Source organism: Dunckerocampus dactyliophorus, chromosome 13 (assembly GCF_027744805.1).
Source record: "Dunckerocampus dactyliophorus isolate RoL2022-P2 chromosome 13, RoL_Ddac_1.1, whole genome shotgun sequence".
Taxonomy (NCBI): Eukaryota; Metazoa; Chordata; class Actinopteri; order Syngnathiformes; family Syngnathidae; genus Dunckerocampus; species Dunckerocampus dactyliophorus.
In genome coordinates, this window is record NC_072831.1 from 9703553 (window position 1) to 9722943 (window position 19391).

General features: G+C 45.9%; 1 protein-coding gene across 3 annotated transcripts in view; it reads right to left on the reverse strand.

Annotated features, from left to right (window-relative positions):
- The window catches only part of sptbn5 (spectrin, beta, non-erythrocytic 5), a 37281-nt gene that overhangs the window by 16632 nt on the left and 1258 nt on the right, over positions 1–19391 (reverse strand). For 2 of the 3 annotated variants that reach the window (XR_008573485.1, XM_054797070.1), the window contains exons 2-40: positions 17269–17436; positions 17020–17136; positions 16791–16948; positions 16488–16716; positions 14273–14359; positions 14105–14212; positions 13956–14040; positions 11790–11923; positions 11495–11715; positions 11291–11429; positions 11065–11199; positions 10899–10987; positions 10419–10572; positions 10142–10345; positions 9834–10040; positions 9621–9756; positions 9402–9538; positions 9124–9333; positions 8897–9049; positions 8684–8814; positions 6938–7195; positions 6784–6859; positions 6514–6725; positions 5593–5839; positions 5378–5517; positions 5171–5270; positions 4918–5088; positions 4668–4832; positions 4511–4600; positions 4308–4444; positions 4051–4237; positions 3870–3979; positions 3690–3780; positions 3499–3615; positions 3277–3434; positions 3074–3206; positions 2832–2977; positions 2652–2766; positions 1572–1682 (exon numbers count right to left, since the gene is read on the reverse strand). Coding sequence is in view for 2 of the 3 variants with exons in the window: in XM_054797070.1 (XP_054653045.1) it covers positions 1572–1682; positions 2652–2766; positions 2832–2977; positions 3074–3206; positions 3277–3434; positions 3499–3615; positions 3690–3780; positions 3870–3979; positions 4051–4237; positions 4308–4444; positions 4511–4600; positions 4668–4832; positions 4918–5088; positions 5171–5270; positions 5378–5517; positions 5593–5839; positions 6514–6725; positions 6784–6859; positions 6938–7195; positions 8684–8814; positions 8897–9049; positions 9124–9333; positions 9402–9538; positions 9621–9756; positions 9834–10040; positions 10142–10345; positions 10419–10572; positions 10899–10987; positions 11065–11199; positions 11291–11429; positions 11495–11715; positions 11790–11923; positions 13956–14040; positions 14105–14212; positions 14273–14359; positions 16488–16716; positions 16791–16948; positions 17020–17136; positions 17269–17436 (5766 nt within the window). In the remaining variant the exon portion in view is untranslated. Of the gene's footprint in view, positions 1–1571; positions 1683–2651; positions 2767–2831; positions 2978–3073; positions 3207–3276; positions 3435–3498; positions 3616–3689; positions 3781–3869; positions 3980–4050; positions 4238–4307; positions 4445–4510; positions 4601–4667; positions 4833–4917; positions 5089–5170; positions 5271–5377; positions 5518–5592; positions 5840–6513; positions 6726–6783; positions 6860–6937; positions 7196–8683; positions 8815–8896; positions 9050–9123; positions 9334–9401; positions 9539–9620; positions 9757–9833; positions 10041–10141; positions 10346–10418; positions 10573–10898; positions 10988–11064; positions 11200–11290; positions 11430–11494; positions 11716–11789; positions 11924–13955; positions 14041–14104; positions 14213–14272; positions 14360–14469; positions 14718–16487; positions 16717–16790; positions 16949–17019; positions 17137–17268; positions 17437–19391 lie in introns of those variants that run through there. The other variant, XM_054797071.1, reaches the window with a different exon arrangement.

Sequence of the window (19391 nt, forward strand, 5' to 3'; positions counted from 1 at the left end):
AACTGCTCTCTGGTGGCCGCGTTCAATAAATAAAGTTGGCAGAAGCAACAGGAGAAGTTTCCTTCTTTGCTTCGGAGCTGAATAACACTGACAAGTTAACAGACTAGTAGCGAACGGAAAACAAGACGGCTTTTTTTGTGTCGAATACAGAAGATGAGGACTTTGATGGATTTGTGGATGAGGATTGATCAAAAATAACGTGAGTACATTCTAAAATACTTCAATTAAGTACAACCAAACTCAGTTTTGCTCCCGCTGCCACATGCATGTTAGCGTATGTTTTTTTTTTATTGTAGCGTCGCTGGGAGCACGTCCTGTTCCCAGTCTACTTTGCGGTAATGTTTTGGTGCAAATGCTGTTAAAGTTACATGTTTGACCAGGAAATAGCAAGCTCAAAAGAAGACGGCTTTTTTATGTGGTACAACTGACAGTTTGTGTGGATCTTGTGAATGATTGTGACTGAGCTAGGACTCAGTAATTAAAGTCTACACACGACGCCTTCATTGATTGAAAAACAAAACTTTTTCGTGCATGAAGCTTCTACTTGAGTTGGTAATTTAGCCGCTATATGCGGTCAGATATTGACCAAGGGAGACAAAATGGGTGGCCGCTGGCCGCGTTGGACAGGTGACTGCTATACACAGGGTCTATAACATGTAAATTTGCTGCGGGGGATTTTTCAGTGGCCGCTATAGGCAGGTGGCCGTTCTATACAGGTGGCCGTGAGAGGAAAAATGCGAATCAGAATTTAAAATAAAAAATCACAGATGAAGAATGGCTAAGCATGTTGAAAATGCATTATACATCCACCAGTTTGCAGAACAGGAGAGACTGCTCTTGGAAGAATATTGCACATTTGTCACACCAAAGATCAAAAGCAAACAACTACATAGAACAATGCCATTGTAGCAGCAATCTACCTACAAAAACATGTTACCTGAGGGATTTTGAAGGCATATCCAACTCGTGATGGTGTGTAAAAACATACACAAATTTATATACAGTAAATCTACAATTTGCTACAACAGCCATGTTGGAGAGAATGTGGAGTAATGGATGCAGATAATTCACATATTTTGCGGAAATGCAATAAGATAATGCAATTTTGGATAATATAAAAATAATACTAAACAGTATACACTATACTGTGTTAAAGATAATACTTGGATATCAGATCCCTATGCCATGCACGGTTATATATATGGAAAACCTATGTGGAGAGAATGTACAAGTGAAAGACAGGTATTTGGTAAATATTCTACGAGCAGCAGGCAAAAAAGCCATAACATGGAAAATGGGAAAAGAAGGCCGCCCCTACACAGGATCAGTGGACTGCAATAGTAGATTAAATCTACATAATGGAAAAACTGATGCATTGCCTTGTACTGCAGGAGACCCAATTCAAGGACAAATGGACTAAATAGACAATATTTACATCCAATCAGCGACAAAATATATAACAATGACTTGAACTAAGAAGCAAAAATGGAAAGCTGTGAAAAGTACTCCCATGTTGGCACTGTTTTTTTTTGTTTATATATCAAGAATGTGACAAAAAAATAAAACAATACCTGTTGCTCAGTGGTGGCCAGTTCATGGAGGAGAGCCTCATGTTTCCTGAGCTGTGACATCACTCCTCGCCAGTCCTTCGCCATGTCATCTGGGATGCTCTTCTTCCGTTCCTACACAAACACACCCACAGTCCAGCATCACTATGTGTCCACACTATATGTCCTGCCTCTATGCACCCTGCATGAGTGTTTATTCTGTGCATTGTCCAGTAATGGAAAACTGCACTTTTTTTTCATCATTTTCTTTTCATCCACAATCCTCATGTGAGACATGTGAGACTCTTTTCTGTGCATTCTAAAGCTATAAAAACAGATAAAAAGAAACAGCTCATTCCGCACGTAATGGGAAACACTTAGTCCACCTACAAAGCTTTCTGAAAAAGACTCCAAAAAGCGCCAACAACGCTCCATTTACATATAATGTGATGTGCATATTAACCAAGCTACAGCCAGCGACATTGTTATTATTATTATTAACATTGTTGCGCCAATCAAACTACATTACTTGCGCATTGACACACCACACCGGCTAGCTACTAGCCAGCGAGAGACTAGCTTCACCACACACTCGCCCGAAGCGCGTCAGCGCCACGCTCACAGTGCCTCAGACCACTACCAAAAAGGTAACACTACATATCGGAGCTACCGCCACTGCTGCTGTGTTTTTATTTTTGAGTTTGAAAAAGTTAACGCTTGGTGTAGGTGTTCGTTTCTATGTTTCTACTGTATATACAGTAAAATCAATGCACGGAGGAAGGAATGCTTAAAAGGCCCAAAATACGGCAAAGTACTGTAAGTACTACATGTTATCATAAATGTGCCTGTTACTACTTGTTCACAGCATGTAAAGTATATAAAACCATAAAACCTTGTTGGAGGTTTTTGGAGGTGTTTTAATAGCGGTCTTTGTAGGCGGCATAGGTGTGTCCCCTTACGTGCAGTAATGAGCTGTCTCTGTTCCTATATCTTTAGAACGCACAGAAAAGAGAAAGATGTGTTCAGGTCTCACATAAAGATTGTGGATGATGGGAAAAATTCCAAAAAAAGTTCAGCTTTCCTTTAAGAAGCTCAGCAGTGTACCTGGATGAGCGTCAAAGCGTCACTCAGGTCTTGGTACAAGTGATGACATTCCTCCGCTTTCTGTAGCTGGCTCTGACGCTCCTTGGCCACACCCCTCAGGTTCTCCCAGCATGCACTTAATAGGATAAGGACAGGTGTATGTATGTGAGAGAAACTTAAGGGCCAGGGAGGTGAGCATACCTGAGCTCTTGCATGGCCTCCTTCACAGCGGCACTCTGCGGGTGTTTGCTGGCAATGAGTCGAGTGGCGAGGTTGCCGCAAGCGTGCAGTCGCTCCTCGGCCACCTCCAGCTGCTTGAGGAACTCTTGAAATCTCCTGCAGAGCAGCTGCAACATCACAGCAGTGAAGCGTCACTTCCATGACCATCTGCTGAGCGTCATCATGATGACAAGTCGAAAACACTGCGGCAAAGATGGCATCACCTGAACGTGCTGGTAGTCGCTGCCCACATCCTGAGACTCTGCCGTCTGCCTCTGCTGGTGCAGCCACTCCTCCAATTCAGATGCTTCCCGTTTGAACTCATGCAGGTGCAGAACTTCTCTTAACCTATGACCTCTGTCACAGGAGAGGGTGTTGGTGTCATCACAAGTGAAACGGTGACTCATTAGACACTCGCTGTGCTCACCTGACCGTCGCCTGATGCTGTAGTTGCTGGTTGACACTGCGCAGGCGACTCAAAGGTCTGCTCAACTCCTCCAGATTCCAGTTCTGAACCGCCTGGTCCACCTGGTCTTCTAACTGGTCCACTTCCACCTGCAGAACCTCCAGCTGGCCCTGTAGAACCTGAGTCAGGAGGAACGTGAGGTTGCTGGACACATTTACACTTGGGGAGATGTCGTGTTACAACCTGCTGCTTGCTGATGAAACTTTGTGTGGCCAGCTGGTCTTTGCCAAAGTCCTCCAAACTGACCAGGTCCAAAGCCTCCCTGAGACGGGCCTCCAGCTCAGAACAGTCCAACAGCAGCTGTCATATAGAGATGGTCTCATTCAAGCTGCGAACAACTGGCGCAGCGCACCCGACTAGAACCTCTTCCTCACCTGTTCTCTGGTGATGGCTTTGCTCAGGTGGGCTGCTCTTCTGTTGCACTCTTCCTCAAGCTCCGCCCACTCATCACTCAGGCGTCTGCACCTGCAACAACAGCAGCACTTGGAACATTGGAGAGGAGCCTTACTCATCAATGAGTTTGTAAGTTTATATGTAAGTGATCATTGGTGCACCTTTTAAGGACTTCCTCAGCATGTGATTGGCTAGACTTGGCCAGGTCCCGCCCCTTCTTTAGGACATGGTTGAGGTGCTTAGAGTGGGCATTCACCTCAGCCTGCAGCTCCTACAGAACCGAACACATCTTCAGCGACCTGGTGTCACACATCATCACAGACTGAAGGGGCGGAACCACACCTTGTGTTTTTGCATGAGGCTGATGGCGCCTGCTAAAGACTTGTCATATCCTGTAGAGCCGCCAGCGGGCACATGTTCAGAGATCCAGTTGAGCTCCAGGTCCACGTCATGGTAAAACTCAAAGAGAAGCACCAAAGCCTCCAGCTGTGCCCGGCGCCGATCCAGTGGCTTCTGAAGGGACTTGAACCTGCAGCATCAACAGGAATGACCACATCTGTCAGTTCTTCTAACAACATCCACTTTTGATTGACACTAACAGGCTCAGGTAGGCGTCGGTCTCCTGCAGGATGCGGTATGAGTCAAAGTGGTTGGATGCCAGATGTTTGGCCCTGCCCACAATGGCGTTGATCTTCTCCGCAAGCTGCTTGGCGTCCTGCTCTAACTGTTGATGTTCCTTCACGCACAAACATGGTTGTTACTGTAACATGTGCACACACCGTTTGGGCTTGGGTTAACTCACTTTGAGTAGCTGTCGGTTGGAGCGGAGGTCGTGACCTTTGGCACCGTTGTTGAGCATCCACTGAATAGACTCGATCTTCACCTTGGCGTCCTGCAGGACACATGGCGACGTCATTAAGGGTCCAACATTTTAATTTGTTGTCTTCCTGGCCTGGCACCTTCAGAAGCTCCATCAGTTGCTCCTGTTGGCCCGCCTGCCTCAGCTTGGCGCCGCGGTCGGCCATCTTATCCTGGAGACGCCTCCAGCGGCTGCTGAGTTGAGACGACTTCCTGCTGATGTTTGCGCTGTTGTCGTGCTCCTCTGCAAGCATGTCACGCCCCAGCTGTACACACCAACCCACACACACACACACATGTTACGGCGCCCTCTCCTGACTGGACTCTGGAGTACACCAGTGACTTCTTTACCTGAACCACTCTCTCCAGCCACACCTGGTGGGCCTGCATCTCACGTTCTGCTGCCTCGTGTCTCTTGAGTTTGTAGAGGATATTGGTGGGCTCGCGGTACGACTCGTCCTCTGCCACCTTGAACTTCTCCTCCATCCACAACAACAACTCGTCTGTGTCCCTTTGGAACTCCTGCAGGAGGAATCAAACACACGTAACTTTGCAATCACGGGATGAACCTGCATGTCATGAAAGAGAAAGGTGGCCTAATGACTTGATATTTCTTGGAGGCCAGCAGTAGACGTCGCCTCTCACTGCTGCTCTCCTTCAACTTCCTGTTGTTCTTCTGGATGTTTCTGCTCCTCTGCTGGATACTGACACACACACACACACACACACACACACACACACACACACACACAATACACAGTTGTATAGTGCACATGCACACAGCTCACAGTGCAAGTGCACCTGGCCTTACTGTTTAGCAGCATAATGTTGCTGGCTGATGAGCTCCTGGCTGCGCTTGGAGAAATGATCCACACGTTGGTCCAAAGCCTTCAGGAGACCTTCCAGCTCCTCCTGCCGAGCCAGTAGACTGTCCACTGCATCCACCGAGTCCTGGAACCACCACAGTCCACATCATTAGCGTCCACTTGTATGACGACAAAACACACTCAAGTGACACATCCTCACCCCAACATCTTTGACCCTGAGTCGGGTTTCATGTCCAGACAGAGCTGTCTCAATCCGGTCTCCTTCCTGGTTCAGTCTCTGCAGGTCCATCTGCTGGTCCAAATGCTGCTTCCTACTGACGCATAGGCGCTCCAGTTTGGACCAATCAGCTTTCAGCTCGTCAATGACTTGTGGGATGTTGACCCCGGTAGATGTCCTGTCTGATGACTTCTGTAGAGACTTGCCTAATGTCTCCATCTCCTTCAATCTGAGACATGTCCAACAGGAAGTCATCGCAATTGTAATCGTGAACGGAATCGCGGAAATGGCCAATAAAATCCATTGTTAAACGCACACCGTCTCGCGGAATTGACATATGATTAAATGCTGTCAACGTGAGAAGAAGGAATGTCTGTGTGGGGAAATATTTCTGTGCAACAAGCAGTGTTTTACCACTTGTTAATAAAGCAGTTCAAATTGCATGGGCAACTGCATCTTCCTTAACCACAAGCACAGGCATTACAGTCTGTTGGGGATGTGTGCAGAGGCTGAAATCCCATCCCATCTGTTTCTGAAATACTGGGCAAAATTGTCAAATTATGTATTGCATCAATAAATGTAAGGGTTATTGCATTTAATTAATGGACATTTTATTCACTGACGCAAAAAATACATACCGTACTCTATAGTATGTGTAAAAGGTAAAAAAAAAAAAAAAAAGAATTCTAAAAAAAACTAAATTTGGAAAATAAAAAACAAAATTTGGGGTAAAATAAAGTGGATTTCATAGGGCCCTACAGTTGTATCTTGTTATGACTGTCATTGTCATGACTCATCATTTTTATTGCTGATGAAGTGAGCAGTCCATTTGAGGTTGACCTGTATGTCATAAGGAGCAGGTCTGGAACCACACATGAAACAAACCAGCAGGGCCACATTTACCTCCTCTTCTGCTCCTCCATCTCCAGCAGGAGCTCCTGGTGCTCCTCCAGCAGGGCGATGGCCGAGGCCACGTCAGTCGCCACTTCCTCCTGCAGGAGGCGGTCCTCGACGGCGGTGGCCCAGCGGCGCAGCTCCTTAGCCTCCTGCTGGAAGTGGTGCAGCCTCAACGCCTCCTCCAGGAGGCGCTGGCGGTTGGCAGCCTGACTCTTCAACTGAGGAGCAACAGAATATCAGGAGGTTTCTCTGTGGGTCACATGAAGTCTGACTCACCTGCTTGAGGAGCGTCTCCAGACCTCGCACCTCCTCCATGATGGCTGCACTCTCCGCTGGGCTGCAGTCCTGCTTCCTGTCATAGAGGAAGTGACAATGAACACCACATGGCAAGCCCACAATCAATAATCCTCAGACCCAATGTAACTCTTACATCTTGGCAACACCCTTCAAGTAGGCAATCTTGCCCTCCAGCATCTTAATGTCTCGAACCACATCAGCCTGGTTCTGCTGGTCAGCCCGCAGCATGAACATGCCGCCGCCCGCATGCACCTGCGCACCATCCAGCTGCTCCAGCTGAGCCTGCAGCTGCATCCTGGCCTCCTGGCAGCTCTGAAGGAAGGAGCGCACATCGGCTGTGCTCAGCAGCTCACGCGCCTTCTCGTCCTTCCGACGCTGGATCCTATCCCACCTGAGGTTACATGCATGTTTGGAATGTACATGTAATCGTAATGTCTAGTTCCCTCCAGCCTTTTCTAGTCCTCCTCCAGTCTCTTCTAGTCCAGTCTCCCTCCAGTCTATGCTAGTCATCCTACAGTCTAGTCTAGTTATGGAGTCTAGCCCATTCTTCCTACAATTTAGTCCTTCCTCCAGTCTCGCCCAGTCCTCCATCAGTCTAGTCAAGCCTCCCTAGAGTCTTATCCTCCAGCAGTCTATTTTAGGCTAGTAGTCTAGTCTAGCCTCCCTCCAGTTTAGTCTAAGTCCTCCTCCAGTCTAGTTTAATCATCTAGTCTGGCCCTTCTCCAGTTTAGTCAGGTCATCCTCAAGTCCAGTCAAGTCATCTAGTCTAGCCGCCCTCCAGCCTAGTCCAGTCCTCCAGTCTAGTCCTCCCCCCAGTCTGGTCCAGTCTCCCTCCAGTCCAGTCTACTCCACTAGTCTAGCCTCCCTCCAGTTTACTGGAGTCCTCCTTCAATCTCCTCTAGTCGTCTATACTTCTGCAGGATACTCTACAGTAGTCCACTAGTCAAGTCTTACTGTAGTCTAGTCCACTAGTCTAGCCTTCCTCCAGTATAGTGTAACAAAACATGTTCCATTTCACCAAAACACAGACCTCACAATCACTCTGCATTACTTTCTCTCCTGCCGTATCACTGCGCGTCCATTGTTGTGTATGTATTCCACAGTGTTTACATGTGTGGTCTTCATCCACTGTGGCTCTTTGTGTGCAGATATGTTATGTAGACTACTTTTGTATGGGTGCGTGCGATGTACGCAAGCTGATGTGTGTCTGGAATGTGACATCACGGTGCGTGCGCGTTCCCGGCCATACTTGCTTCCAATGTGGCTGAGGTGAGTCGCGAAATGTCTCTCCTGAAAGCTATGTGAGTTTGTAAAGTTGTAATGCTGCAGAGCATGAGTTGCATTCTACAGCTTTTTGCAGTGTTGATGTACTGTATTGTGAAAATTTGAACCAAGGTGATGTTCCCTGTGCTGTGCATTATGGAAAGATAGTCTGCTGCTAAACACACCCTAGCGTCATTAGTGCTAGCTGGCTAACAGTCTCGTACTTTGCAGTGTTTTCTGCTCGTTGCTCGTTTCTACATGCTGATATATGCTTCCACAGTGACAAAGATGCAATAAAAGGCATTCAAAAACCAAAAAGTTATGAATTGGTTTGGAATAACAATGGAGTTGTCGTAATTCATAACCCAGACCACAATGCAGAAAGACAAAGCCGGGTTAGATTAGTCTAGTCTCCCTCCAGTTTCTAGTCTCCCTCAGTCCTCTAGCCTAATCGTCCTCCAGTCTAGCTTAGTCCTGCAGTCAAGTCCTCAAGTCTAGTCCTCTAGCCTACTCCTCGAGTCTAGTGCTTGAGTCTTGTCCTCCTCTAGTCTAATCTTCAAGTCTCACCTTCCTCAAGTGTAGTCTATTCCACTAATCTAGCACCCCCTGGTGGTACCTGCTGGAAATGCTGGCGTGGCGGACCTGGACTTCTCTGTGTTTGCTATGTCGGCTCTTGACCAGCTGCTGTGACATTTTGTTGATGTCATCCAGCTGGCCACGCCCACTCATCAGCTCCGTCACAAAGTTCTGGAAAGTTTTTATCGTAAATATTGTGATGAATGAGGGTGTGTGCTTGCTATAAAAGTGCATGTAGAGCTCACGTGCTGACCTCGTATTTGGCCTGCAAGACGTCCATGTGGGCAGCGTGCGTGTGGAAGGTGTTGAGCACGTTCTCCTTGTCCTCCATCCAGGACTCAAAGTCCTGGCAGCTGTTGTAGAAGCGATGCAGGAGCAGCATTTCCTCCAGAACCTTCAACTTGGACTGAAAGCACAAATGAGAAGTAAAAAAATCTCTTGTGACTCGTCAGATGATTTTCACCATGCTGCCTTGCTTACCTGGACCAGATTGCACAGAGTCTTGTAGTCCTGGTCCAACCGGGCCTGCGTCTGCTCCACAGTGTCTCTCTGGTATTGAGGGTCTGGCAGCCATGCTGTTTGGATCTCAGCTGTGCCGCGGCGCATAGAGCGGCTGAGCCTTGGACGGCTCAGCTTCCTGCTCTGGTTGTCTGTCACGCCTTTGGCGGAGGCAGGCAAGGTGGGAGGAGCCTAAGGAAAGAAGGATGTTAAGTATACCCATGAAGTTCTGCTGAACATCCTTTTTCATCTGATCGGACCGGAACTGGCAGAATTGTCAGGTAGGTCTTGGGGACCAGCTGCTGATGTCCTCGAGCATCTCTGACCCAAACTCTATCGTCATCCGGGTCGGTCCTGATGATGCTCACTGTCTCATTGCGATCCAATGGAAACTCACCTGGAAGTACAAGTCCCAGAGGACACTTACAACCAGATGGGTTCTGCTGATCTAGTAGACCTTGTGTGTCAGGCTGACGCACCTCGACTGTATCTGAAGCGGACCTTGGCCTTGATTCCCTCGCTGATAGACCCACTACCACTTTTGATCACTTTTGGACCATCCTCATCATCAGATGAGTCACTGTATTGGATTATGTGACCCATCTGGGGCTCCGCCTACACAGACATCACATTTTCTCAGTGGGTCTTCACGTGTGCGGCCTGTCACAGTGATAAAACTTAAGCAAACTCACAGTGAACGTTGTCAGCTGCGCCGCGTTTCTCGCATGCTCAGACAGTCTCTTAATTTCCATGCCGTAGGACGCCATTTCTTTGTCCAAGCGCAGGTGGCGCTGTAGCAGGGCTGCCGAGCTGGACTCATCCTTTCCGTAATCCTCACTCGTCAAAATTGGCTTCTTGTCGCTCAGCCAGGAGTTAGCCTCTTCCACATCTGCAAAGTACTGAACCCACAAACAGAAGCACTCAACATGGACGGTCCACTTGCTGGTTCCATAATCGTATATTGTTCCGTTTAAAAATTGTCATGTTGAGTGCTGCTGACCTGTTTAATGGCGGCTGCCGCCTGCAGTCTTTGGTGACGTGCACTTGTCTCAGCACTCAGGTGAGTCCAGAGTTTCTTCAAGGTTCTGACCCACTTGTGGATGGCCCGTTGGTTGGACGAACTCTGCTTGGTGGGCAGATCATGACCTCGACTCAGAAGATGTTGATACACGGACTCCTGAGCCTGAAGCTCCACCTCCAGTGCCTACGGTCACAGTCAAGAAGCGACAGTTTTCAAGTTTTTAGCTCATTCACTGTGTGTGTGCTTGAACGTGCACCTTGTGCTTGTGTTGGGCCAGCTGCACGTGGTTCAGGTCTCGTCCCAGTGACGCTGTCTGCAGCTGCAGCCAGCGCTCATAAAGCCACGCCTCCAGCTCCTCACAGTCATGGAAGAACTCAAAGAGTCTGAGCTGAGCCTCCAGCTGGATTCTCCTGAGAGAGTCCCGCCCACACAGAAAGTACATCAGCATGGGAAGTAGACCACCCCACACAGGAAGCAGACCATCCCACACAGGAAGTAGAAAATCCCACGCAGGTCAAGCATACACAGGAAGTATACCATCCAGAACAGGAAGTAGTCCAAGCCATACAGGAAGTAGACCGCCCCACACACAAGGCAGTCAAGCATACACAGGAAATAGATCATCCCACACAGGAAAGTAGATCATCCCACACAGGAAGTTGACAAGAATACAAAGGAAGCGGAAATATAAGACATATGGTAAAGTTTGCTCATAAAAATATTTTTTTAAAAGCACCTGTTGCTGCTGTGCGACATCAAAGATTTATATTGTGTGTCCAGAGCTCTCACTCTGCTCTGTATCTGCTGATCGTCTCTGGAGTTTCCCTGAAAGAAGTACGTTGTGAGCATCCCACCAGACGCCCCAGTCAGACCCCCAACCTCTTAGATGAAGAAGAAGGTACTTTGAGCGCGGCACTGCTGATGACGTTGATTGTGTCGCCGTGTGCAGAGATTTGAGCTTGCAGGAGGTCGTGCTGCTGGAGGAGCGCCTCCACTTCAGTCAGCTGCTTGCCCAGCTCAGAGGAGGTGGCCTGGGTCTGCACACATGGAAGACATTGCCAAAAACAATTAACTTTATACTGTACATGTGCTCAAAGGTGTGCGTGTATGAGTGTCTAGTGCACGCACGTGCAGATCTTTCAGCTCTTGGGAGACGATGTGGATGTCTCTCAGGATGCTGAGAGTGGACACTACATTTCCGAGCAGCCCCCTCTGCTCTTGCAGCTGCCCCAGCAGCTCCTTCCAGCGCCCACTGATGTTCTCCTCCCTGTCAAACACACTGCGTTAGTTTGACGTGCACTGACATTTGTGGCCCCAAGGGGGCGTATATACCTCCTGACGATGCGGTCCTTGCTGTGGTACTTTTCTTTCCTGATGGTGTCCGCCATGTCTCGGAGGGCAGAGAACCGAGGCTCTCTGGCCTGAGCGTCGGTGGCGAGGGCCTCCAGACGCCTCCTGGCAGCCTGGGCCTCCTCCAACGTGCTCAAACCTCTGAAGTCCTGCCTGCGGATCAGGCGCAGTGTGTCCTCCAGATAGCCTTCCCTTAGAGCGGCCTGAGGCAAAGCGGCCTGCTTGAACACTGAACTCCAAAACTAAGCCTTCATCTCAATTTGTTCTATTTGATTACCTTTCTCTCAAACTTTTGGGCCAGTTGCTCCAGGTTCTCCAGGTGCAGAAGTGCCTTCTGCAAGGCTTGTTCTCGCTCATATTCTGCTTTCTCCAAAAGACTCCAAGCTCGCTCAATGTCGCTGAGGGTTTTACCTTCACAAAGCACACACAGCATCACATAGCTGAAAAGTGTTCGCTTAGCTTTGCTTAATAACATAGCTAATGTTCATGGCACAGCATTGGCTGGTGACCTTTAATGTGAAGAACGTAAAACTTCATAGCTTCATGTTGACACGTCTAATGGAGGGACATACTGTGAAGCGAGTTTAGTGGGTTAGCAAGGTCTGTTGAGTAAAAAGCCAGGCTTGCCTGTACAACAAAGGTGGCTCTCTATTAAAGCGGCTATATCACCATGGTGACTTAGGCTAAACTCATAACCTGGTCTCGTAATGTCCAGACTTTCATCTTAAAATCGGCTATGAAAATGCCGCTGTTTCACTGTGCAACTCATTCGGAGATGGCATCACCATTTATTGAGAACCCGGTGGACCTGGAAGAAAGAATAATTCGGGCAACACGACAGGAGCGGCTACTTCGAGATCACACTGATCCGCTAGCATTCCCTGATTGAATTCTCTTTCAGAGATATAGATTTTCAGACCAGGGAATATGCTGGATTTGCTCACATTTTGAGCCGAGCATCAGGAATAAAATGCAATGTGAAATAATAATTAGGACGATGTTAGCAGACGTATATGTCACAGCAGTCCTAGCGTGAGTACTCAGCCCGTTAGTCTTCTTTTATTACAATATTTGCTGGAGGAATAAGTACTCTGAGGTGTCAATCAACTGCAAGAAAATACTTCTTTAACAAAAAGGAAAAATGTGTCACAAAGGAAAAAGCCGCCACAAAACATGTCAACACTGCCACCTAGTGGTTACCACAAAATGCAGTATTTTATCATTTAGAGCAGGCCGTGTTTCATTTGGTACCGGGCCGCACAGAAAGAAAAAATCATGTCCATTCTTTCTTTTTCTTTTGATGTTTTATTTTGAAAAGTGGCCAGATATTCTCTGTTACATCCGTCTCACTTGACGCATGTCCATTGTGCGTGTGCTAACTTTATCTCATGCCGCACAGATAGACTACTACTGTATTTTTACCATTTTTCTTTCACCTCATATTTGGTGTCAAATGCTGATACTATGTGGGAATGCATGAAGGTAAGTTTTGATGACTTATTGAGCACTAATGTGTACATTTGTCTCAAGTTAATTCATGCTAGCACACTGCCTTTTACCACACATGTCAAACAGCGATGTAATCATCTCTCTGGAAAAACTTGGCTGGAACTTGAACTGGTGGATGGTGGGTCGGCATTCATTTTGTGCTTTTAAATGTTATTCATGTCTTAGTTTTACACAATACATAATAAATAAGATAAATTAGATCGCTGTAATGTACGGACCCCCTCTCCCACCGGTCCGCGGGAGATTTGTGGGAACACAAGCCAGTCCGTGGGTCAAAAAAGGTTGGGGACCACTGATTTAGAGCATATGAGAACAATAAAGACATACAGTATTTCAAAGACGAAAAAAGACAGTTGTAGCTCCAATTTATTCATTTTTTTAAATGGATAAGAGTTAATATGTCAAAGTTGCACTAGGTTACCAGTAGGGCAGGGGTGAGCAAACTACAGGCTACATCCGGCCCGCCAAGCGTTTGAATCCGGCTTGCCAGTTGCTTCCAAAGTATTAAATTTAAACTTTTAACATACAAACTGGCAACATGACTTGCAAGTAGTCGGAGTCAATCTGAGACAACCTTAAGTAGGTTTTCACATGCAGCGATCCAGACAATTATTATGCAGTAAAAAAAAAAAAACTGTAAAATTCTTGTGTAAAATACACCGCCTGGGATCGCTTTGTTTTTGCTCGGAAATAGAATAATATGCCCTCAAACGCTCCCTTTCATATGAACATGCACTGAGCACAAAGCTGAGAACAGGACTTGACAAAGTAAGGTGATAACTACTGTCACAGTACGGTTTAACTCTGCTTGGGGAATTCAGGTTTTGTTGAGCTGCATGTTGAGCACAAAGCTTGGGTTTGTTGAACCCCTTTCACAGTATATCCCCATGAGGCTGTCAGAAGAGCATGGTTACTTCAGATGGTGTTGACGTACCTTCTGGGGGGGTGTAGGCTCTTTGGTTGTTGGCGGCCAGTTGGGTTCTCAGACTGAACAAGTGGGCTTCGATGGCTCCGCGTTCCTGAGGAGCAAACAGAGACTCTCAGGGGGTGTTTTTTTTTCACAGATCAAGTTCATAATCTCACTTGATACTTGGGAGGTTTCTCCAGCATCCTGTAGGTCTTGAAGGCTGCCATGAGCACCTGCAGCTCTCTCACTGAGTTTGGAAAGGTTCGGTCGTTTAGGCGCAGCACCTGTAGGCACCCAAAAGCTCATAGACTCTCATGGCTCACTGAGTTATGTGGTCTTCTTACCATCGTCTGGATCCATTGCAGCAGATCACACACCATCTTTTCATAGTGGACCTTCATGGCGTCCAGCTCCATCAGCAAGCCCACCATCTGAAGAGACAGTCCACTCTTAAAGCTCAGACGTCCACAAACCAGCAGGGAGGAGTTCAAACATGGATCCATCAGCACACACATACACATGCACGCACACACACACACACCTTGTGGAGGTTCCATGTGGAACATTCTCTTCTGTACTTCCTCTTTACCCACAATCCACTGAGGCTGCTCCCCACTGACATACCTGACACCCCACCCCCCAGGTGTTCACCTCACTGGTGCTGATATCATCTGGTGCTGACCATCCTCTGATAACCACCTCATCAATTGAATGTCTAAACCCCGCCCACAAGGAGATGGTCACTATAGCAACGTGACATGACTGAAAAGAATCATGTCCTCCCCCTGTTCTTCTTCTGTGTGCTGCACTTCGACGTGTCTGTCTAATCCCGCTTTAATCCACACTGACAACTGGATTACATGACGTCACTGTGATCAAACACGACGGCCACGAGAGGTCAGCATTGGAAAGGGTTGTAGTTCTCTCCGCCACTAGAGGGCACAAAGTCCCAACGTTCTTGTTTTCTGTGCTCAGAGAGGCCCAAATTGAAGGTCAAGGACATAGACAATCTAGATTAGACTAAATAGTGCAAATTAGACTAAATCGTCCAAATGAAACTAAATGCCCACATTAAACTTGCTAGTCCAAATTATTGGCCTAAAAGTAGTATATTAATAGTTAAATGGTACTTTATATTAGACTAAGTAGTCCAAATCAGACTAAATAGTCCAGATTAAACTAAATAGTCATATTTACTGACTAGATACTCCAAATTAGACAAAATAGCCCAAATTATGAAAGTACAAAAATAGACTAAGTAATCCAAATTAAACTAAATAGTTCAAATTATTAGAGCAACATTTAGTATCATAATGTGGACTACTTTGTCATTTTTTGTCTAATTTGGACTGTTTAGAATAATTTGGACTACTTTGTCTAATTTGGTGGTCTAATAATAGTCTAATAGTAGCAGTAGTCTAATTTGGACAATTTAGTGACTAAATAGTCCAAATGAGGCTAATATTCCAAATTATTAGACTACCAAATTAGACAAAGTAGTCGAAATTAGACCAAATAGTCCAAATTATTTAAAAATAATCTATATATTTTTATATATTACTATATATTAGACTAAGTAGACCAAATCAGACAAACAGTCCAGATTAGTAAAGTACAATAAGAAGCAATCCAATTTAAACTAAATAGTCAAAATTATTAGAGCAAAATTCAGTATAATAATGTGGACTATATAGTCCAATCTGGAATTGTTAGTCTAATTTGGACTATTTTGTCTAATTTGGTGGTCTAATAATAGTCTAATAATACCAGCTAAATAGACTAAGGAGCTAATTAGACTAATAGTCCAAATTATTAGACCACCCAGTTATACTAACCAGTCCAAATTAGACAAAAAAAGTCCAGATTAGACTAAATAGTCCACATTATTATACTAAATACCGTACTGTAGTTCAAATTAGACTAAATATTCCAAATTATTTGCTAAATATTCAACATTAGATTAAATAATCCAAACTACACCACCAAAGTAGATTATCCATGCATCCATTTTGTGTACCGCATGCACTTCACTGTACCTCACTATGGTCGTGATCATAACCAGCCACACTCACATTCACACCTATGGACAATTTAGAGTCTCCAATTAACTAGCATGCGCATTTTTGGAATGTGGGAGGAAGCCGGAGTACCCGGAGAAAACCCACACATGGGGGAGAACATGCAAACTCCACACAGAGATACAAACCCACGATCTACTGACTGTGAGGGCAACATGCTAACCACTAGTCCACCATGTAGCCCCAAATTCTACTAAATAGTCCAAATTGATAGGCAACAAAATTAGACTAATAGTCCAAATTATTAAACTAATTAGTCCAAATTAGACTAAATCATCCAAATTAGACTAAATACCCAAAATTAGGCTAATCAATTTAAATTTGACTAAATAATCCAGATTAAACTAGGTAGTCAATGTTAGACTATGTAGTCCAAATCAGACTGAACAGTCCTAAATAGTGTTAATTATTAGACTTATAGTGTGTCTTTGTTGAATGGAAAGACGAAAGAAGTTAGCAAGTGTGTGCTGGAGGCTCAGACCTTAGCCAGCCTCTTCTGGACGGTCTGCTCCTGCTTGATCTTGGAGAAGTAATGGTAGTACAGAGACACGTAGGTCATGATGGACTTCTCGTCCGGGTGCGCCATGATGACGTCATCCACCTCCAGCAGCTGCATGATGCCCAGCGCTCGCTCGGCCACACTGAAGGCGTGATGGAGGTTGCCTCGGGCATCATCGCCATGGAGACGGCGGTAATCAAACAGGTCAGGCCTGGAAGGGTGGGTGGGACGACCATGTTAACGTGTGTGTGTGTGTGCATGCGCGTGTGTGCGTGTATGTGTGACCTGTGGGCATGGATGAGGGCGTTGAAGGCCAGGCCATCTCTCCAGCTGGATGAGAAGTCCTTCACATCAACGTTAGCGTAGCCTGACGTCTTCCGCTGACACCAGATTAGCAGGGCCTCCTTTGCCGAGCGTTGGACGCTGCTGGCTCCGCCCCCCACCTAGGAGAGGAGAGGAGGTGAGACGAGGAGAGAGGAAAGGAAAGAATGGCTGTCGATTGTTTTTTGGGGACCTCGTCCAGGTTGATGCATCCGATCTGAAACCGGAGGATGATGATCCAGAGCAAACCCAGGATCAGCGTGCGGTCCCCGTCCACCACATTCTCTGGACCAATCAAATCCACTCGAATCTACAGCAGATGATTATAAAGACGTTGTCTAGATGTCAAACGTGGTGAAACGATGCTGTAGTAATAAACGCCACCACACAGTAGCATTACACGCTGAGTTCTAGAATGACAGCGGTCACAACAGGCAGTCACCTTGGTCTTCAGGAAGTTGATGGCGACACTGTTGTTCTCCAGGAAGTGGACCCTCAGTTTACGACGGCTGGGCGGCGGCAGCGTCACTGTGGCGATGAGCTCCAGCAGCCGGATCAGAACCACACCGGTCTTAAGCTCCGTGTAAACGTCAGTCAGCTCCACGTTCTCCTGCAGGAGCACGCATTCGCATTGTGACCTCTGACATGCTGGCATTTGTAGCTAATGTGGCTACGCCAGCTAACAATTTGTTTGACATTTCCATCGGGGACAGAACAACAACATGGAATGGAATGTTTCCAGAAGAGTCCGTCAGGAAGTTCACAGTGAACAAATTTCACCTCCATCATCTGCGAGAGGCCTTCTGCTTCCCTCCAGCATTACATAACTTCCTAAAAGTGCTCACTTTAAATAGTTTACTGCTTACTTCACATATTTACTCTTCACTCCTAAAGGAACTTAGCACTAAAATAGAGACCTTCAAGCGCTTTGACATTTCACATCACATCCTCCTCCATTGTTTGTCTTCTTAAATGCTAAGTAGCTAAGTGCCATTCCACCAAATCAGTACCGTTTGCTTGTTGTAATGCTCTCAAAATAAACTTAAATTCTGTCTTTTTTCCAACTCCAAATCTGATACTCCACATATTATAACAAAAAAATGTGCATTGGTCCATCTCAGGAAACTTTGCTTGATTTTTGTTTCCTAAGCTAAGATGACTCTTATGTAACAGGAGAGACTTTTTAGCATAGAATTAGCAAATAAGTGAAGTATTTATGCTAACGGCATGTTGGCGCTAAGCACATTACAATGACTTAATTAAAAAATGTATTTAAAAAATAAATAACATCCGAGATGTGACAGGTGAGATTTTAACCCCTCGAAGTCATAGTTAAAATATCATTGAATATACAAAAAAATAATAAATGAGTGCACTGACTTTTGGCCATCCCGTGGCCTGCAAAGAATGATGATCCAGTGGCCCACGTGACTTGTAGAATATTTAACATTTTTCGGGGGGTCATGTGTTAGGGTAACAGGACCCAGGGGACATGACTAAAGTGACTCACGCGTATTCACTCCTCTGACCGTGCATCGCCCTGCCGCCGTTCGGCTGTAGCATTTTTGTATCCTTGTTAACACATTTTGCTTCTGTCGTCCTCCTCCTCGTCCTACTTCTTGAACCAAAGATTCATTTAGCCAGTTAGCTTCTTCTTCTTCTTCTTCTATTGTTTATAGCAAGCAGCTGAGTCCCCAGATGCCCAATAAAACAAAACTTCACATTTCAGAGTGGCCTTTTATTGTGGGCAGTCTAAGGCACGCCTGCGCACTAATCATGGTGTCTAATCAGCATCTTGGTATGGCACACCTGTGAGGTGGGATGGATTATCTCAGTAAAGGAGAAGTGCTCACTATCACAGATTTAGACAGATTTGTCAACAATATTTGAGAGAAATGGTGATATTGTGTGTGTGGAAAAGGTTTTAGATCTTTGAGTTCATCTCGTAAAAAATGGGAGCAAAAACAAAAGTGTTGTGTTTATATTTTTGTTGAGTGTATGTAGCTGGCTATTGTCTACTGTGGGTTCCTAATATGTTCGTACAGGCACATAAACACACACTAAGACTGGGTGAGGCTGCACATGTCTTCAAATCTCACATGAGTATACAACACCCTCTACTGGTAGCAGTAGTAAATACAATAACAGACACAGACAACAGAACACCGATAGATACACCACAAGGACACAGAACTCAATGCGCATTCATATGCTGCTAAAAAAAAATATCCCAAATTGCTCTTAAAAAATCTGCGAAACAGCAAATCCGGGAAAGGCGAAACACGACGTAGCGAGGGAACAATGTAGTTTAAATTAATCTTTTAACATGTCTTTATTAGGGCCCGTGATTCATCTGAAAATCTTAACGCATTAAAAAAATATTAACACAATTGTATTATATCACTAAGCTTGACCATCGTAGTCCTCCTGCGCGGATGTTTACGTTCCTCGAGTTGAAAGGTGAAAAGCGGGGAAAATGCATCCAGCAGTGATGAGTGAGGAGAAAGACCCTGGTCTGCTTCACAGGAAATTTCCATTTCAAAAGCTAAGTAAAGTAAGTCTGGA